The sequence below is a fragment of the Polypterus senegalus genome, chromosome 15 (genome assembly GCF_016835505.1).
Source record: "Polypterus senegalus isolate Bchr_013 chromosome 15, ASM1683550v1, whole genome shotgun sequence".
Taxonomy (NCBI): Eukaryota; Metazoa; Chordata; class Cladistia; order Polypteriformes; family Polypteridae; genus Polypterus; species Polypterus senegalus.
Genome location: NC_053168.1, coordinates 26,223,998 through 26,251,001, shown reverse-complemented (window position 1 = coordinate 26,251,001; position 27,004 = coordinate 26,223,998). Strand labels below are relative to the sequence as shown.

At 37.9% G+C, this 27,004-nt stretch overlaps 1 protein-coding gene across 1 annotated transcript in view; it reads left to right on the top strand.

Moving 5' to 3' along the window:
- The window catches only part of fam135b (family with sequence similarity 135 member B), a 211,707-nt gene that overhangs the window by 55,895 nt on the left and 128,808 nt on the right, over nucleotides 1–27,004 (top strand). The window contains exon 2 of the mRNA XM_039736980.1: nucleotides 24,444–24,540. Within this exon, the coding sequence (XP_039592914.1) occupies nucleotides 24,464–24,540 (77 nt within the window). The 5' untranslated portion in view covers nucleotides 24,444–24,463. The remainder of the gene's footprint in view (nucleotides 1–24,443; nucleotides 24,541–27,004) is intronic.

Below are 27,004 nucleotides of genomic sequence, written 5' to 3'. Positions count from 1 at the left end.
ATCTCATTAATCTATTCTAAATCCACTTGTTGATTTGGTTTGGCCCTGTTAAAGTGATGTTTCTGGCCAAGCACTCTATAGTGTGGAGCAAGCTTGTGTTAAGTAGGGTGACCATATTTTCAAAGTCAAAACTGGGACAATTGTGTAGCATGTATGTACGTTTGTTAACTAATGACTTTGTATAATATCGTCATTTTTTTAAATGCCTACTTTGACTTATCATCAGTAAGGGATCAGGGCAGGAGAACAAACAAATAAACACATATGCTTCTACAGGAAATCACTACACACTTTTTGAACTTTCATTTCATACTCTTTATAAACATTTGTGATGTTCCTTTAAATCAGGGGTTCTTAAACTTTTTAATCTGAGAACCCAAGTAAGAAAAGCCATACCATACTGGGACCCAAGTAGAGGATTATTGCCATAGTAACAACTGAGCCATACATAGACATTTAACAATTCAGGGAACTGAGTACAAAAATAGAGTCACATAGTTAAATCATTCCTAAACATAAATGCAGTATTTGTATTTTATATTAGCAATGCAATCAATCTTTAAGACAGAGATTTTGCTGAACGCTGAGGTTTAAATATTTTTTATGTTCTTAAAGTTCTCAGTGGTGCAACACACTTTTCCATAATACTTTCCATAGACTGAATTGTATTAAACCCCTTTTATAGGCCACATCTCAGACTTAAATACTGCCACAATAAAAAGTACACTAAATAGAGGGGATGGTGTATCACTCACCACAGAATTTACGCTTAGATGAACTCAACTAATTTTACTTAAAAATCATTTGGGGACCCATTACAATCTTGCCTACGACCCAAACTGAGCCTCAGATACACAAGAAACACTGCTTCAGATATCTCAGTGCATTTAACATATTACATTCATGGAGAATATCACTGCATTTAATAGTGCATAAACATTTGCTATTGCTTTTTGGTCAAACCTAGTGCAATTATTTTGTTTTCACAGGTCCATTTTGAATTTTATTCACTATTAAATGTATGTCCTTCTGTAAACATCATGTTCATTTGTTAATTTAATTTAATGACTTGATGTGGTAGAATGTTTGCGTAAAGAATGGAAAGCTTTTTGTGGACAGGAAGTAAAAAGATGGTCATCAATGTCTGACTTTCCTCCATGCACGACCGGAAAAATGCTTTTGCAATCAGTGTTCGATGCTTTAGTTGCATCATAAGGTGCTGGTTTAAGAGAAAGGAACGCTTGCAGCAGCCTCTGATTAAAAGCGCATTTTGTCTTAGGCATGGTTGATTTGTGAGATCCACAGCACAGGTTAAATGCCTCTTGTCCATATTTTTCTTTTAGCAAACGGAAACTCCTCCAGTCTAAGTCTAAAACCCCTGTGAGTTTAAATGATGAATTGTGGTCGACAGCTGTAGGTAGCACTGAGGGTGTAAGTTTTTCTTTTGTGCGATTAGTGGTTTGATGTCTGTGTTGGCTAAACTATGTAAATTGAGCAATACACCTTTTTTAGATGGGCAGTCTGTTAAAACCAAGAAATATTGTTATATTTCAGTTGTTTCTCGGGATACTGGGATGCATAGCCTGAAATCAAGGCTATCCTGGTCAAACTGGCACATCTGGTCACCCTAGTATTAAAGGTGCCTCAATTTAGCTAACATGCCCAGTACAACTTTCTTTAATGCCTGTGGTAAAGGGAAAAAGACAAGCCTTAATTGTTCACTTTTCAAATTTGGTTTGTTTTTATATTTCAATAACAACGCTCATCTAACTGCTATTTATATTATACCTCTTAAAGTCTGTCTTCCTATTACAAACTTATTACAAACTTGCTCAGAAGACCCAATTGGCATTGCTATAGAGGGATCACTTTGGTTTATCAAGGAGGCTTCAGAAATGTCTCACTAAGTGACTGTTGTCAAGAAGACCAACCTTCAAGTCTTGGCCCCGTATGAATGATTTACATTTGAATGTCTATTAACCGAGTGTCACAATGGTTTAGTGGTAGCACTGCTTCCTTGCAGTAAAGAGAACAGGGGTTTGCATCCCAGCTGTTCCCTGTGTGGAGTTTTTGCATTCTTCCCGTGTCTGTGTTTTCTCTCGGTGCTCTGGTTTCTTCGCACAGTCTAAAGACATGTAGGTTAGGTGGTTTGGTTTTGCAACATTTATTAACATTTAACATTTGTGTGTGTTTGCCCTATGATAGACTGGCATTTTGTTCAGGGATTGTTTCTGTTGTTTGCCTGATGCTTTCTGGGATAGGCTCCAGTCCTGCCCTGGATGAGTGGTTAGGAAGATGGGTGGATGATTACTAACCTCTGATGACACTTTTTACATTTTTGTTATGACAGTGCAATAACGTTTGATATCTATATTCTATTTTTGTCAGTGCCCTTTATCTTTGGGCATTAGGAATAACAGTGCTACTCAGAGGAAAACTTAATGTAGAGTACCACATTACATTTAATCCTGGTAAAGTGCGTAGGTAACTGCAAAAGATAAAAAGCAAGGGAATTGAAGTAATCAAAAAGTATTGTATTTAATGATTAAGTTGTTGGAATGGCAAAACACGGTAAACTCCATGAATTGGAAAAAGAGATCAAAGAAAACTGAGAGACTAGGCATGTTTTACACTGCTTAAACACACTTTTATGTGCTGCATTTTTCACTAAGTGTTCTATTTTTAGAACTCAAATAATAAATGAAGAGCCTTATTGATTTTTTTTAGAATTCAAAGCCTTTTGAGACTAGCCAGTAGAGAAACATCTCCACAATTGCTGCAGTCAATGAAAATTGTACGTGTTGAAAGACAGAGGTCCATTCTTTAACCAAATAATTAATATGATTCTAGGCATACAGTAATTATTTTATTTAGAAGTAATGTTTATCATTACACTGAAGTGAGTGAATTTTGACATTGTGTGGTGCCATAGTAAAATATGAAGCCTGGAAATACTGGAGCATTTCTGTGACACTCAATAATACCAACATATTCACAAAACACAAGCCACTCAGAAACTGGTCATTTGTGCAATGGTTGGTTCAGCTCTCAGCTCTGGTTTAAATTGGAGCCAGAAGCTACCAAACTAAAAAAATCTGCACACATAAGAAATGTACAGTATTCACATTCAATTAAGGGACACAGCAAAGAAGAATTAACTTATATAATTCAAAGCACAATGTAAGCTTGAGGTGCGAGGGGACTTCCTTCATACAGTAATTACTGTAAATATCCCTTAGACTTTGAGCATGGGAAAGGTACTCCAGAAGTTAAATATTTTTATTATATACTGTATTATTGCTATCATTGGCAGGAGCTAATGTGCATTCCCTTTTTTGATTTATATATCACATGCATGGAGCTCTTTGTTTTTCTTAAGCCCACTTAGGCCTGTTCCTATTAGAGACAGACAGACAGACAGACAGATAGATAAATAGATAGATAGATAGATAGACAGATAGCACTTTGTCTCAGGAAAGAAATTTAGCTTTGTACTGAAATTCAAGAAATATTATAACATAGAAACAAAATGCAAGAATGGCAACCCCCTCTCGAATACATACAAATAACTACAAAAAAAGAAGAAAACATCTGACTTGGCTAATGATAAAAGAGCAATCATAGTGAGGCATTATAATGGTGTATCGTATTGCTGTAATATGAAGGAGCCCCAGTCGTGTTTCTTGACTCACTTCGGCTTAAAAATTTGTTGGCTGAAAGTCCTCTGTGTTAGTTTGTCATAAAGAGGATGTACGGCATTATTTATAATGGCTATCAGTTTTGTATTCATTCTCTCCTCTCTCCACCTCCAGGAGGTCAAGAGTGCACCCTACAACTGAGCTTGCATTTTAAATTGGCTGCTTGATTTGGTGGGCTTCTCTTGAATTGAAGTTTCTGGCCAAACACACTTTAGCGTAGAACATTGCCCAGGCCATTATAGAGTTATAAAACATGTCAAGGATGTCACTTACCCACATTAAATGAATGCAGTCTCCTAAGAAAAAAGCAGTTTGCTCTGCCCTCTGTTTTCTAGTTCATCTGTGTTACAAAACCAGTCCAGCCTGTCAGTAATGTAACCCATAAGTACTTGTAGTTGTGCACCATCTCCATATCAACTCCCTAAAGAGTGACCTGGTGTAGTGGATCTTTGATGCAGTGGAATTCAATTACCGATTCCAAAGTTTTGATGATGTTAAGTTGCAGACAATTCTTTCTGCATGAAGAAACAACTGCTGCACTCTACCTCATTCCCCTTTGTCAGAACACCTCATTAGTCCAGAATCAGTAGAGAATTTAGGCAAATGACATGTCCTGGTGTCATATTTATGGCCTGAAGTGTACCTGATGAAGAAAAAAGGGGACAAGACTCTTCCTTGAGGTGCTACAATGTTGCTCATATTCCTTGAGTTTCACAGACTGCAGTCTGCCTGACAGATAGATAGATAGATAGATAGATAGATAGATAGATAGATAGATAGATACTTTATTAATCCCAAGGGGAAATTCACATAATCCAGCAGCAGTATACTGATACAAAGAAACAATATTAAATTAAATAGTAATAAAAATGGAAAGCAGTCCATCATCTAGGACATCATAGGCATATCCATCTGCATGTCTTTGAGCTTACCCCTCAACATGATGGCTGGATGTTACTGAAGGAACTTGAGAATCAGAAAACATAATCATCACAATGCTACAAGCTTTGTCGAGATGGGAATAGGCCTTGTGGAGTAGATACAGTAGATAGTTGCATCTTCCCCTCCAACATTTTCTGATAGGCTAGCCTTAGTGGATTTAGGTGTTCTTTTAGAAGAGGACTTATGTAGTTCAGGATCAGACACTTGAAGGTATTTATGATGTGGAACATAAGGGCAGCTGGTCAGTAATCATTATATGAAGAGGCACCTGCCTTCTTTGAAACTGAATCAATACAGGATGCTTGCAGCAATAGTGGCACTTTCTGGAGCCTTTGTTCCAGACTGAATAGGTAGCAGTGGATACCACAAAGTTGGTCAGCGCTGGCCTTAAGTACTCGAGGACTGACTCCACCCAGTTCCATGGCTTTTATTGTGTGTAGCCTCAGTTAACTTCTCAACTGTTTATTATTTGTGGAAAGCCCATACTGATTGTCACTTCTGGACTCTTCACTGTCCATATCAGTTGAGGTGAGGAGAATTGTTGATGCAGTAGGGATGGTCATTAGAAGAATAAGGTGGCAGGAAGAGGGAAAATCTATTACAAAATTGGTTCAGGATCTTAACTATTATAAGAGAATTTAATTTCTGTGTAATCCTAAATTTGAAGGATTCAAGGTATGTAGAAATTTGGCATACATTAAGATTAACAATTATAGAAACAAATCCATTGACCATTACTAAGAAATTGCAATTTCACAACTAGCCCCCAAATTCCTCTTTTGCCAATTATTTTCAAAATATCCCATGACCTATTTTTGAGGCATATAGACAAGATATTTTTGATAAACCCTCCTCTAGCAACACCCCAGTCGTGTCTGACACTGCAGTAATGGAGTGCACCCTTATTTATCTTGAATAAGACACTTTTTTCTCTGTGGATCATAACTTCTTTAGAGAGTAATCCCTGATTTTGGGTTCTCATAATGCTTCAGTAGATAAAACACATCAAAGCAGAGGATTTCAAATATGTCAAAATAAAATGCTCCTGATTAGCCTGATTTTACAATCAGGGTGATGCCACTGCTCTGTGTTGCCGCAAGATAGGAACTGATGGAGAATGGTGAGGCAGTCCATTGCAGTGCCACTCACACATGTACTCTCTCATTCTTTGCTATTTGAAATTCATTGTTTCTTTCAATTAATGCATCCGTCTTAGGGATATGGGAGAATGCCAAAAATACACAAGATGTAACCTTTGCAGACAAAAGGACAAGCAAAAAAAAATCTACACAGACTATAAGCACACTAGGCTATGATTCCAGTCTCCTGGTGCTTTGAGGCAGGATTTCTGACTGCTGTGAAACACCAGCACCAAATAGCCATTAGTTAAGCTTTTAAAACCTGAGCTGTAATTTGTTCTTTTTCATCAGTAGCGATTGATTAATCCTTTTCATGTAGCACTTTCCACAAAGGGCGGCACGGTGGTAGCATTGCTGCCTCGCAGTAAGGAGACCTGGGTTCGCTTCCAGGGTTCTCCCTGTGTGGGGTTTGCATGTTCTCCCCGTGTCTGCATGGGTTTCCTCTGGGTGCTCCGGTTTCCTCCCACAGTCCGAAAACATGCAGGTTAGGTGCATTGGCGATCCTAAATTATCCCTAGTGTGTGCTAGATGTTTGTGTGTATGTATGTGTCCTGTGGTGGGCTGGCGTCCTGCCCGGGATTTGTTCCTGTCTTGCTCCCTGTGCTGGCTGGGATTGGCTCCAGCAGACCTCCATGACCCTGTGTTAGTATATAGCAGGTTGGAGAATGACTGACTGACTGACCTTCCACAAAGCACCATTACTAGGCACCTTTACAACAAGAAATAACTTAAAGTATTTATACAAGAAGATAATAATATTAAATCATTTCATTTTTCACATTTCACTTTTATATTTTCATATTTTCAACCACTAACTGTACACACCCTAATATCAATAATCTACTTGCATACTACTTTATGGAACCATCCAGTTAGGCATGCACTGTAGCGTAGTGGTTAACACTTTGGACAACAAGACCTAAGGCTCTGGGTTCATATCCTGCTACTGACACAGTGTGACCAAAAGTAAGTCCCATCACCTGCCTGTTCTCCAATTAAAAAAACAAAAAAAAAATGTTGCCAATTGTATTTTTCAAATATGGTAAGTCTTGTAAGTCTCCGTGGATAAAGACATTAGCCTAAATAATACAGTGTCCTCCATAATGTTTGGGACAAAGATGTATTTCTCCTTCATTTACCTCTCTGCTTCATAGTTTAAATTTTCAAATCAAGCAATTAATTTAAGGGTATTTTCTTCATACATTTCATTCACACCCTGTAGAAATTACAGCACATTTTCTACATGGTCCCTCCATTTCAGGGCACCGTAATGTTTGGAACAATTAGTGACACACGTGTTTATGATTCATCAGGTGTGTTTCATTGCTTCATTAGTGCAGGCATCCTCATTAGTTCATTAGTTTCTATCCTTTGGAGTCTGTAGTTGCCATTGCTCAACATGAGGACAAGAGCTGCCAATAAAAGTCAAAGAATCCATTATGAGGCTGATAAACAAGAATAAAACTATCAGCAACATCAGTAAAACCTTGAAAGATGCAAACCACTAGTTATCCACAAAAACAGGATGGCCAGATTACAGTTTGTGAAAAACGACTTCAAAGAGCCTACAGAATTCTAGAAAAGGTCTTGTAGACAGACTAGACAAAAACTAACCTGTATCAGAGTGATGGCAAGAGCAAAGTGTGGAGATGAAAAGAAACTGCCTAAGATCCATAGCATACCATCTCATGTATTAAATGTGGTGGTGGGGGTGTTACAGTTTGGGCATGTGTGCTGGCACACCATTTTCATTGACGATGTAACTGTTGATGGCAGTTGCACAATGAATTCTGGGGTGTATGGAAACATCTTATTTGCTCAGGTTCCAGTAAATGTCACCAAACTTGTGCTTCACGGTGCTTTCCAAACATACTGCTAAGGCATTACAGGAGGTTTTCTAAGTTAAAAAATGGAAAATTCTTAAATGACCAAGTCAGTCACCCAATTTAAATCCAATTGAGCATTCCTTCCAAAGAGAAAACTTGAGAGGGCAGATTCCCTAAAGAAGAAGGAGGTGAAGATGGCTGCATTAGAGGCTTGGCAGAGCATCACCTGAGAAGATACTTAGCATCTGATGATGTCTATGAATTGTCAGTTATTGCATGCAAGGAATTTGCAACAAAGTACTAAATATAATGACTTAAATATAACAGTCATTGCTATGGCCCAAACATTATGGTGTCCTAAAATGGGGGGAATCATGTATAAAAAGTGTTGTAATGTATGCAAATCCTCTTAAATGAAAGTCTGCAATTAGCACTTTAGTCATGTCTGAATTGTTTGATTTGTAATTGTAAACTGTGGATCAGAGGGTCAGATCAAGGAAAATGTGTCCAAACATCATGGAGGACACTGTAAGTAATAATAATAATAAATTAGTATAAAAACAGAGCCATAAGCTCCTACTGTACATTGGGATGTCAGTCAGCTGAAGATATGAAGTAACTTTGTCCATATGCTTCTTATGATAAGATATTGTTTTAAAACAGTTGTAAGTAAACATTTTTTGCATCCCTGGTTGAATTGCATGGCTCATCAACATGAAAATATGTTAAACTAAACAGTTAAATGTGGCATATTATTACATAGTACACAATTATTTCTTTTCTGGATTTAGCCTTTTTAAAAAAAGTGAAAATTTGATTACTTGCTTAATACCAACTACTTTGGCAGAAATTACAGTTTCCAAAAATGTCTTGTAGTTACATAAAGGTGTTTTGCTTTAAGATTTTTTTTCTCACTCCTCCTTGAATACATTTACCTCAGAAATGCTCTTAGGAATTCTTGCATGCATTGTATGTTTATGATTTTTCTGAAACTTTTCAGTCATATTTATGTCTGGGGACAGTAAAGGCCATTCCAAAACTTAAATGTTTCTTTACAATATCCCATAAGTATTTCATGATTACTTTAGAGGTATATGTTAGATGTTTTTTTTGATTAAATTAATTTTTTGCAGCTTCAGTTTCTGCATTGACTGTGAAACATTTGCTTCCACTCACAGAATTTGCTGGTGTTTATAGTTAAATCCCTGAAGCGTAACATATCCACCATATACTCGAAGCTTGGCAAAGTGTTCTTTCTTCAAATACTTCACCAATTTTCTGATCCACGACTTTCTCCAAAAGTTCTTTTTTTCAGTGATTTAGTGTACAGCGCTTTGTTAGAAGCATTTCGGGTTTAAATATCAACTGCATGCCCCTGCTGCTAAAGTCTGTTGGCCTAGGTGTGTGGCTGCTACTGTGCTTCTTGTGTGCTCATGGAGCCCGGGTGGCTCGAGTGAGACAAGGCTGGCAGCGTGTATGCGCTAGAGGAGTAAGGGTCAGCAGGTTCAGCTGGTGAAGACAATCATTTTCATGGCTGCCACCAGCTTTCCCAAGAGTGCTAATTCCATTCCTTCTTGCCTTGTACCATGGGTCATTACAGTATTTATAAATGTTAATTCAAAGTGAATGTGCTATATGTTGAGTATCCATTATTGTAATTAGAAAGCTAAGTTTACCTGTTATACAAAATAGATAGCTAAAACATAACTTGTCCCCAGAAGGAAATTCGGCTTTTTACATATACAAGGTGAGTCAAAATTATGTTAACATTTGAATGGGTGGAAACAATTTATTCACAAACCATACTTCATGTGTGCAAGATCATTTTTAGGAATGTTTCAACCTGCTTGCCATCATGTTCAACACACAAAAACCAATGAGCAGCAGTACCATTTAAAACCCGGACACACATTTTGTGGGGAACAGATGATACCACAGTCCATATTCTGTCCTTCAGGTTATTGATATCACAAAGTTTCCTGCTATGCACACACTCCTTCACCATACCCCATAATCAAAAATCACAGGGTGTTAAATCAGGGGAGTGTGGAAGATATTGCAATGGTGCACCACCACCTATCCATCGACCTGGATAGGTGTAGTCGAAATAAAAATAAGGGTTTCGCCCCCTGCTTGCTTTGCTCACCAACTCCCCCAGCATGCGCTATGCACCAGCCACTTCACATCTCTACCGCTCGTGTATGTGGATTTCACTTTCACCAAACAATAAATCTTTTAATTCTCGTGGATACACCTCTTCATTGTGAAGAAACACTACTTTTCCTTGATGGCAACAGAAATTAGATGATCTATAAGTGTCCGACTTAAAGTTTAAATCTGAACAATATTTTCGATCTCTTTTTGCTGTTCCGTTATTTCACCGATTAATAATTTCCATTTGTTTGTGCTAATGCAATCTTTACTATCATTTTTTGAGACTTTCAAATTTTATTACTTTCATTATCTCTAACCTGCTCTGCATGTGTATCGTGCCAACGTTTTTGAATTCTTTACAATGTTCTACTTAGTCATCTACTCTTTGTCTTTTACTTCTAGCCCCAGGTGTAGTTAAATCTCTTGGCACAAAGTCTTGTTTTGCGGGACGTGAAAGTATCTCTCTGAAAAAATCACGTTTCGTCCCAGGCTAAAAAGTCTCGTCTCGTCCCAGGATTTTTTTTATTACAATTGAGAGATATCATTAAACATTGGAATTTACTGGTTACAGCTGACATTAAATGAGATCTGTGTGACCAACAAAAAACCTCTGATAGGACTGCTCATAAAACAGGTCTGGGGTGCAAAAACTAAAGCTGTGTATTACTGCACAAGACCTGAAGAATGGTCCTGTTGATACCAGAGAAGTGCTCAACATGGATTTTTTAGACCAATACTGATTTTGATATTTGGGCTTCAAAGATGACCAATAACCAAAACATATTGTAAAAATTTTGCTGGTGTGTTTTTTTAAGTACAGGCAGTCTCCGGGTTACATACAAGATAAGGACTGTAGGTTTGTACTTAAGTTGAATTTGTATGTAAGTCAGAACAGGTACATAAATTTAATAAATGCTATTGTTGACTGACTGTAACCAAGTGCTCTGCCAATGAATGATGGGGTTTCAACTCTCTCTGACTATTATTTCTACTTTATTTTCAGTGGTGATTTTTTTTTCTCTTTTTTACTGTATCACCAGCACTTGTATCAGATTTGTGTTTCAGAGACATTGTTGAAGGGTGAAGACAAAAGATTAAGATGAGCTCTTCTTCACAGCACTGTACACACTAACACAGCAGGAAGGCATCCGTCATTAGCACATCTGGTGTACTGACAAGAGACAACTTCCTGCTATGTACGTAACAGTACAAGCAGGCTTGCTATCGAGAATGAATGGGGGCATCAACGGGCAGTTCATCGCCAGGCCACCTCACAGTCACCTCCACTACAGTATGCTGCCTGCAGCGTCCGCCCACTGAGAATGAACACGGTGCGGCCAAAGTCAGGTAGTGAGTCGCCCCGATGCACACTACAATGCTTCCCCCCTCCGCCCCGTTCACCCTCAATGGCCTCCGTTCAGCCACAACCGGGTCACCGCTGGCAGCATTACCAGTCACCCACCGAGAACGAATGGGGCAGCCGTGTGTGGTGGGCGGGCAGTGAAACAGCTTGCCGCCGGGAGCCACCCGAGGGACACTACACAAATCGCCCCCCTCCAGCCTCCATCCAGCCACTGCCTGCAGCATTACCAGCCGCCCACTGAGAACGAATGGGGCAGCCGTGTGTGGTGGGTGGGCAGTAAAACCACTTGCCACCAGGAGCCACTGGAGGGACACCACACTGCATGAGCAGTGAAATCGCCCCCCTCCAACCTCAGTCCAGCCACCGCTTGCTGGGTCCCCAGGCTGAGGATGACGGAGCGGCAGTTACTGAGGCGCATGTGTTGCAGCTGCGGCCTCGTTCGTAAGTCGTAGGTCATATGTCCATAACCTGGGGACTACTTGTATTTGGTTTCCCTAGAAAAACATTTGAATAAAAAGAAAAAGATTAAAGGATAAGGTCTATATTTTTCAAGTCAAAACTATTGCTTCACAAACATGGTATATATGCATTTGCATTTGCAAAGCAAAATTCTGTTGTAAAGTTAAGCATTTTTCTATGAATTTAAAAAAATACATAGCCAGTACTGGCATTTTATAATGAAACCTATAGAGTCCCATTGGAAAATAAAAGCCTAAAAACAAACTGTATGTCTCTTTGAAGTGGCAAAAGTTTCAGCATAAGAAAAAATGCCTTCCATGTTTACAACGCATGTTTGTGACAACAAAAAGAAGCTGGAAATAATCCTTTTATCACATATTCCTGTTACAATTTTTTTTTGGCTGCAGGATATGTTTTCTATTTGCTTGTATGATTGAAGTGGCCTTTCAGGGAGGAGCAGCAGCCAGCCAGCTGCTGATCGAGCAAATAGGAGGTAAAAAAAACTGTATTTGTTTCCCATTTAAGAGGGGGTTTTGGAGGAGTGTCTGCGTCTCCTTGGGTTGCGTTCAGCCTCTCTCTTCACAACGCGAGTGGCAGAGACAAGAAGTGGCTGGCGTGTAGCGCAGGCTAGGAGGGTTGGTAAGCGAAGCTCCCTAGTTTGTAAAGATGGAAATTTCAAACTTTTAGTATCTTTTTATAAAATCCTGAGAGGTTACATGGGTCATAGTATTTATTCCTAATGCATCAGTCAGGTTTGTTAGTCAACTTTGAAAGGATACCCTTTTGCCACTTTTCATCTGGTAAAAGTAAATTTAGAAAACAAAATGTATTTTTGCAATAAAATGAATATAAGTCATTTTTAAGTTTATAGCCTACATATGTTTGAATGTTTTGATTCAGTGAACCATGCAATTTAATGAGGGATGCATGTGTGAAACCCACACTGTATTAAGACAGAATGCTTCATACAGATCAACAGCCACTAATGTGCAAGTGAAACGATTTGTAGATGTCAAAATCAGCAGTAAAATAAAATGAGTAGTAAAACATATTTACTGCATCTCTAGCAAAAAAAAGTGAGGTGATCTGCTTTAAGCATTCATGGAAAATTACCAGTAAATAGTTAATGAACTGATTGTTTTACCCAAGGAATTAATTAATTGTTTTATACAGAGCCTAGAAAAAGGTTAGTCAGTCAGTCATTGTCCAACCCGCTATATCCTAACACAATGCCACGGAGCAAATCCCAGCCAGCATAGGGCACAAGGCAGGAACAATTCCCAGCCAGGGCACCAGCCCACCACAGGACACACACACCCACACAACAAGCACACAATAGGGACAATTTAGAATCACCAATGTACCTAACTTTTTTTTTTAGTTGTTTTTAGTTCATTTATTGTTTTGTATTTCCTCCTGATTGAAAAATGTTTTGCTTTTGACAGTTATTTTTTTTTTCAGTGTACCAGCAACATTTCTAATTCTTGAGGTTTAAATATAAATGTGGTTTTCCATTTAATTATGCAATACTTGTTTCTTACTCAAAGTACACTGTATGACACACACAAAAAATATTAAACACAGTACATATCTTTAAATAAGCCACACATATAAGTTCAGACAAAAAGTCCATCCATCCATTATCCAACCCACTATATCCTAACTACAGGGTCACGGGTGTCTGCTGGAGCCAATCCCAGCCAACACAGGGCACAAGGCAGGAAACAAGCCCGGGGCAGGGCGCCAGCCAGACAAAAAGTGTCCATTTTAAGTAAAGGACAAAATAAAAAGATCTGAATTCATTAAAGTAGCTTTTCTTGCCATTTGTCTAATTGGACAACCCCTCCAATTCGTTTTTCTCAATTTATTACTGTTGTTTCATTTTAATGTAAAGACTAATATTCCAATCTGCTCCCTGGTAAAACATGGCTTCACTCACTGCTCTGTGTTTATACTACAGGGGGTTTGCTGCAAAAACTGTAAAAGTGTGTAAAGCAGCATTGCAACTAAATAACTTAGAAAAGAAGGGTCTGAAAAGATCAACTTTTGAGAACAGATAATTTACTGAACTCTAATCAAGTCTTTTGTAGTTGAAATCACTAGTGTAGACATATATATGCAAGATAGTTTAATCTCCAATGTGGTCAGCCATATTCTAAAAAAGATTTTACGTTAGGTGGAAGATTAGTCACATTCAGAAAGACATCTAAAAATAGGTCCTCCAGCACATGTAACAATGCCTTGACTCTGAGGAGAAAAAGTGTCATCATGGTCACTAAGAAGAGAAGAAAATGAAAAAAGTAAATAAAATAAATCTTGGCACTAGAAAAGTAGACCATGAACACAAACTCTTAATCTGTTTAGAATTTTTGCTGACATTTTCAAAATGATTCCCGTGATCATTTAGTACTGGCATACTATTCCTTATTTATATCAATTAAAGATTTTAATATAATTACAAAATGTCTGTTCACCTTCCTTCTGCTGAACATTTAATTATGTACCCTGTGTCAGTAAGACCATTTACTTTCAGCAGCCTCAGTTTCAGAAATCACTTTTTGATTTATGGATTTTTTAATTGCTTGTAGGTAAGAAGCTCCATTGGTTATTGAATATATTAATGTAAAATTAATTACTGCATTTTATTTTTCTGTAACATTATCAAGGCTATTTTATACTAAAATATTCACTACTTCTTTAAAATAAGCTTTGTAAGTTTATACTGGAAAGCTACTTAACTTCTTCACTGAGTTGTTGGCAACACATAGCTTAAAGTACAGCAGTACTTAAACCTATTTCCAGTGTGCCAGCTGTTGATAAATAATGTTTTACGAGAGACATTCAGTTAGTGCATGTTGTTTTGTCAGTACACTTATGTTAAAATGACATGATAAATCAAGCATAGAAAAGCATTATTCTTAAAACAAAGTCCATATACAAAGTTCATCAATCATTTCTCATAAGAACGTGTTAGGGAAAATAAATCCATTCTAAATCAAAACACTCAACATTTTAATATTTTATCAAAAAAGCAGCCAGAGCTTGTTGAGGATGATAAGTATCAGCTAAATGTAGTCGGATTTAACTGTGTGTGTAGATTCTGCTCTGGTCCCAGAGGCAGGGCTGGGATGAAGTGGTCCCAGGCCTTTGACAGGTCTGCATCTGCTGACACATCACAAAGTAATTGATAAATAGTTGAAGGTTTTGCCAGTGGACAAGTGCTTAATAGGACTTGCAGTCAAGGGATGGGGTTGTTTATTTATAAATATACCTACCTGATGCAGAGAGTTCACCTGTTGTATACACAGTGGATACCATTTTTGAAAGATATCACATAAGGCACAACAGAATAATTATCTGCACTGAATCTGAGAAGCACTTTTTGACTTTAGTAGACTAGTAGCAGCACGGAAGCATCTCACACAAACACACAAATGAACAAATAACTATTATAGCAAGTGATCAGATTCTCTGATAACTTACCAGGAGCAGGAAAATCCTCCAATTTGAATGGAAAAAAAAAATTTGGATGTGAGTGCCAGTAGGCTTTGTGACCAAGAAACCAAGTTACCCATACTATTCTGTAACATTTCAGTAATTATTTACTGCTCTGATGCTGAACTTTCCGATCATAAAATAGATCATTACAGTAGCAATTGATGAGAAGAATTCATAATTTCAGATTTACGGTATTTGAGGGCTCCTCTAGAGTGTCTCTTTCTCTTGCACGATTTGGCTCAAAACCTAATCAGCACAACGTCATCTCATAACAGGCTTTAGTTTCAAGTTTGGTAGTTTTCCGTCCAGCCGTTTTAGTTGTAGACCGTCCTCAAGAAACTATGACACACAGACACACAACGAGATCTGTCGAAAACCAGGGATCGAAATTTTCTGACGAATCTAAATCTTTCGCTTCTCCCCCATAGACGATAGTTTATGATAGGGGACGGCATAAAGCCAAAACCTGTTGTAGCAAAAAGTCAAAACCTAACTAGGCAAGATACCAGCAGAGTGAATTCATCCAGCTGCTATTGAATGCCTGAATGAGAGTATCTTACAGAAAATGAGTGGAACTGTCCAGGAAGAGAGACTTTTTATACCTTTATTGGGAACACAAACAAGTAATGATGGATTTGCCACTAAACATAAGATCAATCTGTTAACTAGCTGCCAATGACACATTTGTGTGTTGTGTGTCTTACATTTTTACAGCTTATTTTTAACTACCTTGACAACCTTTAAGAAAAATCTGGATGAGATACTGGGACCGCTTTGGTATTAGCTAAACAAACAGGATTGATAGACTGAATGGTCTCCCCTCACTTGTCAAATTTCTTGTGTTATTATAATCCAACGACAATTCAAATAGTGTCACCTCCAAAAAATGTATAGTATAGTGTAGAGTTCATGGTGAAAAATACGTTTTCTTGAAGACCTCTATAGGAACTTAATAGCAGTGGAAAGACATGGGAAAGTCACCAGAGATGTCACACACGTGTGTTTAGGAGGCAACTAAAGGGCTTGAGTACATGTAATTCCACGCCGGACCAGGGGGTGGTGAAGTGCACTAATTCTCTCTCTAGATCTCTTGCAGACCATTCTAGGGAAATCCTGCCCGGCTCTGGGGCAGCCAACGACAACACTTCCGGTTCCGGTCCTGATGACATCACTTCCTCTAATGGCCTTTAAAGCCACCATCTTGATAATACTAAAACAGTTCTGTTTTGGACTGAGTCGTGTGAACATGGCTATGATTTTGAATCAGTTTTGCAGCCGGGAAAAATTATACGGGTGGCTGCCCCAAACCTTTGCAATGTCTTGTGGTCATTATTGCTACAGGTGAAAACATTCTGTCACCTTAGCAATCATTTCTCTGCCCAGAATAGACTTACACTAAAGAAATCCCAGTAAGGGTTGGGCAGACAATTGGTCTAGGTCAGTGCCTTGTGACGATATGGGTTCAGGTCCTTGCTCCCACTTCTCTTCTCTTCTGTCGCTCAAACCCAACAACGTCAGTAATGTAACCGGAAGAGCTGGACTATGAGGGCACCAAAACGAAGAAAGGGGAAAGGTGCAAAAAATGCTTTTATTACAAACAAGCAAAACCAAAACAGTATCCAAATAAAAGTGCAGTGCATCATAGTTATTAAATAAATAAATAAATAATCCATAAAACCAGGGTGAAACAGTGGAGGTTAAAATCCAATAAATAGTTCCATTAAAAACTAGGTTAAAATACTGGCTGGAAGCACTCCTTTAAAAATAAAACCCGGTGCCTTCTTCAGCTGGCGGCTCCTCTGCTTCTCTCATCCGGGCCATGCACCAGGGGAGTTACCCTACCTGCAGCTTACTTCTTGTAAGGGTCTGTTAGGACCCTGGCACCATAGGATTCTGCCAGACTGAGACTTGGGTTCCCCAGTGACCAGGGTGCTCACACTGGGGCTTCCACCTCCCAAGCCTCCAACTCCCGCTGCCTTCTGCAGCCTTACACGGCAAGCCATCTTTGATCGTGGCCACTCCTGCTCCTCTGCAAAACTCAGCAGGAGTGACCCTATCCATCTGCCCCTGGGTGCCGGCCAAACACCCCACTAGGGCTCACTTCTCCAAGCTGCCTGTTACCGCGAGCCTGCTCTCGCTTGCTCGCTCACCCCGGCTCCTTTGATTCCTGCCTTCTTCTCCCTTAACCTCCATTCTCTTTTCTTTCTTTTTTTTTTCTCCCCCTTGGCACTCGTGCTTCTCCTGTTTATAATGGGAATGTGGCACAGGTGTTGCGATTAGCAGCTCCCAACATCAATTACAGATATGGATGATTCCTCACCTGTGCACTTAAGCGAGGAAATGCCCGCACCACGTCGCATTTGAGAACTGCTTCAACCAAACTACCATGCCCCCTATAAAAGCCACGAGTTCACCGATTATTTATTTAAAAACTGGCCTTTTCTTCTAAGCCGCAGACCCACTATATGACAGGCTCCTTATTGACATCTTTGATCTCCCCCTCTGCAGGTTTTTTGCTCTAACCAATTTCTAAATTAGAACCCATTTGTTTACTACTAAAGCATGTTTCTTTAGCCTTAGAACCCATAGTTGCTTATTTTAGTTTTAAACAGCTGCATTTATGTGGTAATTGTTGCTGTCTTTTTTAACCAGCCATCAGTTACAATGGAGGTGCAAATGATAAAGGAACTAACAGCTTTCCAGCTAACGTGCTTCCATATAAACCTATGTATATGCATCTTGAAATATCTCTGATAATAAAATGGACCAGTAGTACTAGGGTGTTGTACCATGTTAGCCATTATGAATCTAGAGAAAAGCCAAGCAAAATGACACCTTTTATTGGCTAACTAAAAAGATTACAATATGCAAGCTTTCGAGGCAACTCAGGCCCCTTCTTCAGGCAAGATAGCCAATAAAAGGTGTCATTTTGCTTGGCTTTTCTCTAAAATGGACCACAAAACATGGACGATATTCTCAGAAAACAAAAATCTCCAATCTGATAAGGATTTGTCTCGGAAGAATGAAGCACTAACAAGAGATGCTGTATAATTAAAAATTAAGTTTCATTCATCTGCTAGGCCTGGCTTCTAAATATGAAACTGGTTGGAGCAAAAACCTGTACCCACTGCAGTCCTCCAGGGCTGTAAATGAAGACCATTTCTCTAGGTCTTTTGCTATGGATTAGCTGTGCATATTGTCATTTGACTTAACGTGGTCCTGAATGTGAACACCCAGAGGCTTAGTTTCTCTGGAGTTGTTGTTTTTCTCTGCTCGTTTACCAACTGCCCACAGCTCAATGATAATGTCCATGGACATAGACAGTCTTGTTAGGGTTAATATTTGTTAATCAGTTTGTACGTGCTTTTTTTAGCGTGTGTATCTTTATGCATTATATAATTTGTAAATTCTGAAATTGTGTTTTAACGGCAAACTTTTTAGAGTGCTTTGAGTCAGCACTCAATGAAGAGGATTATTCAAAAGTTAACTCAGTTGAGTTGAATCCATAATAAACTAATTTTTCAAGACAAGATTGGACATAAGTGTACCACATTGGGTTAAAGGTTCAAGTGGTGCTATTTTTTCTCATGTTGTATGCTTTGACATCAAGATTAAAAGAGTTTTAGAGCTCTCAATTGATTACCTATTGATGGATAGCTGAAGATTTGTCTGAGGAGGCTTGAAGACCTAAATAAGTAATGTGGCTGTGGGATGCTGTTGTTCTGGAAGTGTTCTGTTCTCGCCTTTCCATTTCAAAAGAAGGCTAGGAATAGTGAATGGACACATGTCAACATATCAGTAAAATATTAGGCAGCTGCAATAAGCTGTGGTTGAACTGCAGTCTGTGTATGTCATGGAGGCAACACTAGGGCCTATTGCTAAGCATTAACTGTAAGAGGAACCTTCAGTTTAAAGAAAGATTTGTTTCTTGCAGTGTTAGCAGGTCATTGTTCAAATGTGAGTGAGAGAAAACGACAAGCCAAAGAGGTAAAATACACAATAGTGGCTAGAACAAAGACCCATCAATTGAGGTTGGTAAGGCTATGGAGGATAACTTGTGAGCAGCCTTAAACCCACTGGACAAGGCTTAATGGAAGGAGTTGTACTCACCTAAGACTCACTTGGTAGTACAGTATTCAGTTAATTGTTATTTAGACTGCAGTAGAAAGACGGTGGTGAGGATAGAAGAACCTTTTGGAAATGGTGGAAGTGCTTTGGTTAATTTACATCTTCATAGCTGCTTGAAAGGTGGGGGCAGTCTTTGACACTATAGATCAGTATGGTGTAATAAGCACAGATTCCTAACCATGCCCAAAACAGGTTGAACTTCAAACCTTAAAATCTCAGCTTGCACTCAAATAAACAAAAGTGACATAATTAGGATTTTTAAAATAAGTGTTAAAAGATAAGTGTTTTTGTTTCTGTGTATCTGTGTCTCTTTCATTCCAACAGACATTTGTAGTTGTAAAATGCATTGCATTTGTAACTCAGACAGATGATATATCACAAACATTAACATTTTCTTTACAAATCCCATGTCAAATAACATATACTGTAACAGAGACATATGCATTGCATTTGCCATTTCAAAAATAGTGCACCACAAACATTTATAGTAATGCAGTTTGTGAGGTGCCATCTGTTGGAATGAAAAATGCAATGCATTTTATTAGTAAATGTATTGCAAAACACATTCCAAAAGATAGTGTACTGCAAATAATAATGCTAAGCTCTACATTAATTACTTAGATTTCAACTCATCTCAGACAGGTAGCACAGCTAGTTAAAGAGGTAAAAAATAAAAAGAAAGGATAATCACTTGAATGTTTTAATGATGATTAACAAAGTCTTTAAAACAGGCAAGCCATTAATAAATAAGAAGCAAAAATGGAATGCTTTGAAAGAATAAAATGGTAAAGAAACACAACAAAAGAGAGAGAGAAAAAAATAATAATACAATCGATCCTTATAGTACACAAGATACATTAAAGAATTCTGAGAAAAGGATCAGGAGATGAAATCATAAACCCGAAATGGGCCAAGGTCAAAACAGGGAAATTTACGCAATTGAGACATCAAACCAAATCGCTAACCTAGAATCATAGTCAAAAAGCTACAAGCAGTGAATTTGGGAACCAATAGGAGCAAAAACAGTGTAAGAGACAAATGTGGATAACGTGGCTACAGAACTTCTGCCTTATAAAGCTTTACGTGTGTGACATCACAACATGCAACCTTTAGGGTTATCCCCCAGCCACCGATCAGTGCTTCCCTGACAACAGAAACACGAAATAACAGTGATCCCCAAAAACAAATTGTTACTGTGATATAAATAAATCATGATACTAACAAAAAACTGAACGCAGTTCCTAATTAAATAAGAACACAAAATAATAATCCATCCATCCATCCATTTTCTAACCAGCTGAATCCGAACACAGGGTCACGGGGATTTTAAATATTGATTTTAAAAAATATTGATTTTGACAGGCAAGCTCATGTGTTGGTCACACTGGTGTATCTTCATCACTTATTGGTTATAATAATAATAATAATAATAATAATAATATTAATAATAATATATTATATTTATATAGCGCCTTTCCCATGCTCAAGCTGCTTGATCAAAATACCATCTTGCTGTCTCTTCCACATCAAATACCTTTAAGGCAAAATAGAGTTGGTGCTACTGGAAGGTCAGAGGAAGGCTTATAGAAAGTCTTCTGTGTTGAAGTTCTCCATTTTAAGACTAATGCAACAGACAGTAACTTTTAGTGGTACCTCAAAGTTCTTTTTTGTATCCCCTCATAATCAGCCCTTACAAGGGTGGCAACACAACTGTGCATAAGTAACCAATTAAAACAACAAAAGGAAAACAGCTCTTGATGTTAAAACAAATCATCACTGAAATTACATTTCATTTGAAACATCTGGAAAAATAGAAGGTAAGAAAATCTAATTTCAAAAACCAGATTACTAGCCAAACAACAAGAATATTTCTTAAATCTTATAAAACCATGAATAACAAGGAGACTCACAATGTGTGTCAGAGGCCGCAGACAAAGAAACTGAACTGAATTTTAGAGCATACACCCAGGCATGAAACCACAACATATATTTAAAACCCTGCTCTCCATGTTATTGTCTCATCAATAAAAATGATGCTTAAATAGTAAAGGCCTGGGGCCAAAGGCCTAGGAATTATTAAAGGGCTTCATGGAAATAAGTTGTTTAGGCAGTTATCAAAATGGAAGGCCTGATCTTATAGACAATAAGAAGGGTGAAAAATCCAAAATAAAGTGCTATCGGCACAGCATAGATAAATAAAATATTGTGGTTTCTATTTTTAGAAAGGAGATAAATATGTTTCACTTGAGGGATAAGTGAATACTAAGCTGCTGTAGTGAATATCAGTTGCAAGCATGAGAAGTGATTACCAATTGAGGCAATTAGAACCTAAGAACTTAAGAAATTTGACAAACGAGAGGAGATCATTCAGTCCGTCAGACCTGTTTGTTTAGCTAATCACTAAGGCTGTCCCAATATCTCATCCAGATTCTTCTTAAAGGTTGATGAAGTTTCTGCTTGAACTTCATGTCTTGGCAGTAGTAAAGAAGCGCTTTTTGGTGTCAGTCCTAAATACTCTTCCTCGACGTTCGCTTCCCGGGTCCTCCCTGCGTGGAGTTTGCATGTTCTACCCGTGTCTGCGTGGGTTTCCTCCGAGTACTCCAGCTTCCTCCCACAGTCCAAAGACATGCAGGTTAGGTGCATTGGTGATTCAAAAGTGTCCCTAGTGTATGCTTGTTATGTGTGTGTGTGTGTGTGTGTGTGTGTGTGCGTGCGTGCCCTGGGCTTGTTTCCTGCCTTGCTCCCTGTGTTGGCTGGGATTGGCTCCAGCAGACCCCCGTGACTCTGTAGTTAGGATATAGGAGGTTGGATAATGGATGGATGGATGGATACTCTTCCCCTTAATTTCCACTGATGTCCTTAAGTACTGACTCACTTTTAAGATGAAAGAATTCTGCTGTATCAACTTTATCCTTGCTTTAGAGTATTTTGAAGTTTTGCTTGAAATTAAAGAGGTTTAAATCTCTGAGTTTGTCAGAGTACAACGTGTCCTTAAGTCCTGGGATAAACTTGGTTTCTCTCCTTTGTACAGCTTCAAGTGCTTCTATGTCTTTTTTGTAGCGTGGTGACCAGAACTGCACACAATACTCCAGATGTGTTCTCACTAGTGTATTATCTAGTTTGTGCGTAACATTCCTTGTTTTGTATTCAACAGATTTTATGATATAACCTAACATTTTATTTGCCTTTTTACTAGCTTATGCACAATTGCTTAGATGATAAAAATGTTGTGTCAATAAAAACTCCTAAATTCAAAGGTTGTTTCATGTAGGACAGTGTCTCCTATCTTGTAAATTATAATTGATGTTCATGGTGTTTTCCTATTGTTCACGCAGTTCTGAAGCTTGTCAAACTCTTTTTGAATTCTTCTTACTGCTTCCTCAATCTCTGGCATTCCTCCAACTTTAGTGTCATATGCAAATTTCACAAGTTTGCTAACTATACTTGAATCTATAATAATAACGATATGTTTTATTTGTATGTCATTAATATAAATCAGAAAAAGTAATGGTTCAAGAACAGACCCCTGACCCACCTGAATTATGCTAAAGAAAGATTATAAGATAATCAGCAGAATTTTGGGCTAGATTTAACCCTGGCAAGAATTAAAAAAGATTTCCCAATTTCAGGCAATACTTAAGCAATTATCTTCTCAGATTATTTTGTAATGTTAGGTATGTAGTGATTAATCTTAATCTCTCAAATTACTCACAGACCAGTTCAAGCAACCCAGATTTAATATCATAAACATTAAACATGTTCAATGTGACTCCAAATCTTGTATTTTGGGTCAGCTTTTCTTTTTTTTTTTTAAATATATACCGCATCTTGACATCAGTAGTGATAAACCAGTGAAAGGGAAAAAACCTGTATTGAAAGACATATAAATTATGCTGACCCTGTCTTCCCAGCCATGGCTTCATCTACATTTTTTTCTTTTCAATTCTTCACTAAATAGATTGATGTTTCATACTCCCCATAGTCCCATGTACCTACAGTTGTAGGCACACATGCAGCATTGTGCATTCTCTCACTGGTCTCATTGCAGAAGAGGCTGACTAGGTGGACAGCAGCACAGAACACCTCCACAAAAAATAGTAAAATTTTGTTAAAAAAAGTAACAAATCCATAATTGAAAAGGTAAATTTCACAGAGACCTGAAAAACAGATAAATCAACAATAAAAAATAATGAGTTAATTTATACATACTACAATCAAAGTAACATCTTGAACAGCCCAAGAAAACAGGACAATGCCAAACCACTAATGGCCAAACGGGAGCTCTGTTTCAAAGGCAGACTTAGCAATGACTAAGCAGTGGTCTTATCCAAACTCCTCCTCTTCATTTTCCCGGTCCCCATCATGTCACTATTTCATGAGTGTTGCATAACAACAGATGCAGATAGGAGGAGCGAGAGGCAATAAGAAGAGCAAAGAGCAAAATTCCACCTTTTTACTGACATACCCCAGGCCATTTCTGACACATACTATACAATCATGGCAGCTCAGCTCCTTTTTAAAAGATGACGAATATTGGCATCATCTGACTGTGATGCCAAGTTTGTAGGTGAGGTTAACATACACAGGATTAAAATTGGCACCTCTGAATGTGAGGCCATAGTCTTCTCTTTGAAAAGAGGAGCCTGCTCTCTGCAGATGAAAAGGTAGGAGCTGCACCTTTGAGGATGACTTTAAGTAATCCTGGTTTTTCCTCACAAGTGAGAGCAGAGGTGATCATGAGTCAAGGAGTGGTGTAGCAGCTAGCTAGGTTCTTAGGGAAAAGGTCCCACTTTGCCAGTCATTCTACCAATCGCTACCTCAGTGTGTAGTGATTGAAAAGCTTAAGTTCAGACTGTTAAAATAATATTCCTGAGCAGAGTTTATTGGCTGATTTTGCTTGTTAGGGTTAGGAGTAGGCCCAGTGTTTGAGAGAAGCCAAATCCAGATGATTTCAATCAATACAGGATGTCCCATTGTTGTCTGCTGTTGGAGCTGTACTTGGCATGGTTCACTGGGAGGAGGACATGCTGAAAGGAATCTATTTTTGAGCTTGCTTTGAATTCTTCCACGTTAACTAAAAATTGTTACTAGAGATGAGATGAAAAGGAAGAAATTGAATGAAAAATCTTTGTGATACTAAAACTTTACTTTTTAAATGTGATAATAAGCAAATAAATAACTAATTTATTGAGATTCTGCAACAAAGATACTAATTATCATGTTCCTTCCATTATAGGTGATGAACTGGATCAGATCATGTCTGAAGTACAGGGGACTGTCGAGTTTTCTGTGGAGTTACACAAATTTCATAATGTGGATCTCTTTCAGAGAGGGTAAGAATGATATGCATTATTATTTTGATTTTCACTTGTGATGCATTGCACATTGCATTCATAATTTTCTTTCACTCTGATTAAGAGAGAGGCAAAAAACAAAATGGGTGGATACCATCATGGAGGAAGATATTGAAATATTAAATTAGAAATTAAAACACATCATCTTCAGCAGTTAAGTGTGACAAGTTCCTAGCTACCTGGAGTCTGGAAAATTAGTTAATGAATAATATCACTATTAATAGTTTAGTTTCTTATATTTTTTGTTTTTTTCTGCTGTCAGCCTTATAATACTCTGTAGATCACTATATAAAAATACAATTGCCCTTGTACATTGATTTGCTTGACAAATGCTTCTGTCCAAAGGGACTGACAAAAGACGTTAACATATATTCAAGTAAATATTGGTCTGAGGTACTATTTAGGAATAAGTGTTATGGTACAATTTTACAAAATTGGTCATCACAAGTGAAGAGCAACAAAATGAAAAGCAAAATGAAAAGCCTAGTTACAAGACATTTACAAGAAACCATCAAAGTCATTGTCAGTGACAGAAATCCACCAAACAAGAGAGTCTTTAAACAATTCTTAAACACTTTGAAGAAGTCAGAGGTTTGAGTGGAGGTGGACAGCTTATTTCACCAGCTAGAAGCTACACATAAGAAGAGTCTGGATTGAGATTGGATGCCACAGATGCAGGGGAGGCATTAACAGATCTAATTCATTTGCAGCCCGTATACAGTATGTACTGTAAGTACTGGCCCATTGAGTACTCTGTTGACAAATATCAAGTAGGTGTTGTTACATGGAGCCAATGTAGTGATCTGAAAAAAGGAGTGAAATGTACCCCCCTTGGCTGCATGAACAACAGATGTGCTGCTGCATTTTGAGTCATTTGCAGTTGCCTGGTGACACATGCCGCTACTCCTACCAGCAGAGTTTCAGTAGTCCAGACAAGACCAAAGCCTGGACCACAAATTGTGCTGCATACTCCATCAGGTACAGTTTGATCTTGTGGATGTTGTATAGACTGAAACTGCAAGACCAAGAAGCAGATTTATTTTAATGCTTACTTTTGAACAAACAGTACATTATTACTGTCTGAAGATTATTTGTATTGCAATTTATTAATTATGTCTTTCTATTATAAAAGGAAATCCTGTGAGGAGACATTCTCAGAGATAACTTAAAGTTCCGTGAGAGATAATTTCAAGTCTCGTGAGACAAGAGATTTTGAAAAGTCCTGCCCTCTCAAACATTTACAACCATGCACACGGTAAAATCATTTCTCATTCGTGTGTATTGTCAGACACAGTTCATGTGCTCTCAGTTCCTATAAATTTTTCTGTTTTACACATTTAAATTCATTTATGAAAAGTACTCTGTTTCATCCTGTAAATAGGCTTTTCTGGACAGTATTTGTAGACATACAATCTATTTGTTTCCTTCGATGTTGTCCTTTTATGGACAATAATTTTATACTTTCAAGATGACACATCAAAGACTAAGCGAAGAAGAAAGGGCAGCACATCAAAAAGAGGCCTAAAAGTGCTGGAGAGGAAGAATTTAAAAAAGAACAATAATAATCTAAGTGCAAATTTGGAAAATAATAATCAGCCAGGAAAAAGTGGAATTGAAAACCTAGCAGGTCCAAGCGGGGTCGAAAATAAAAGACAAAGAGTAGAAGACAAAGTAGAGCGTCGTAAAGAGGTTCAAAAATGTTGGTACAATACACATGCAGAGCAGGTTAGAGATTATGAAAGTACTAAAATTCAAAAGTCTCAAAAAAATGATACTAAAGGTCACATGACTGCTAACAAATGGAAATTATTACTCATTGAAATAATGGAACAGCGAAAAGAGATTGAATATATGGACATAGGTGATATGGCAGAAGTATGTCGATATTGTTCAGCTTTAAAGTTTAAGTGGAAGAGTTGTAGATCGTCTAATTTGTGTTGCCATCAGAGAAAAGTAGTGTTTCTTCCCAATGAAGAGGCGTATCTGCGAGAATTAAAAGATTTGTTTTTTTATGAGTAAGTAAGCACCCATTTAAAAGTTGACTGAACAAAGGATAGTGGCTTATACAGTACTGCTTACCAGGCAAACCAGTTAAATATAGAAGAGCATGGGTCAACAGTAAACATCTAAATAGTATGCTTTCTTTTATTCTTTCATTTTTGGAAACAAGATTTTCCAGTGCAGTGTTAAAGGTGGTATAAGCCTTTCCTGGCAGCAGTGAAAGTGGTGCAATAACCAGTCATTGATGAGTCTGCAGTATATTGTAAAAAAAAACTCTATATAGTGACATGCCCTCTGGCAATTATATATTTGGGCATGTTCATTTCTCTCACTATGCCACAGTTTCTTACATGCAAAAAAAAAAAACTATTATAAGATGATATATATAAGCGAGCAACTTAGTTCAGTTAATCTGGAACAGGGTAGAAAAATGTAGGCGTCA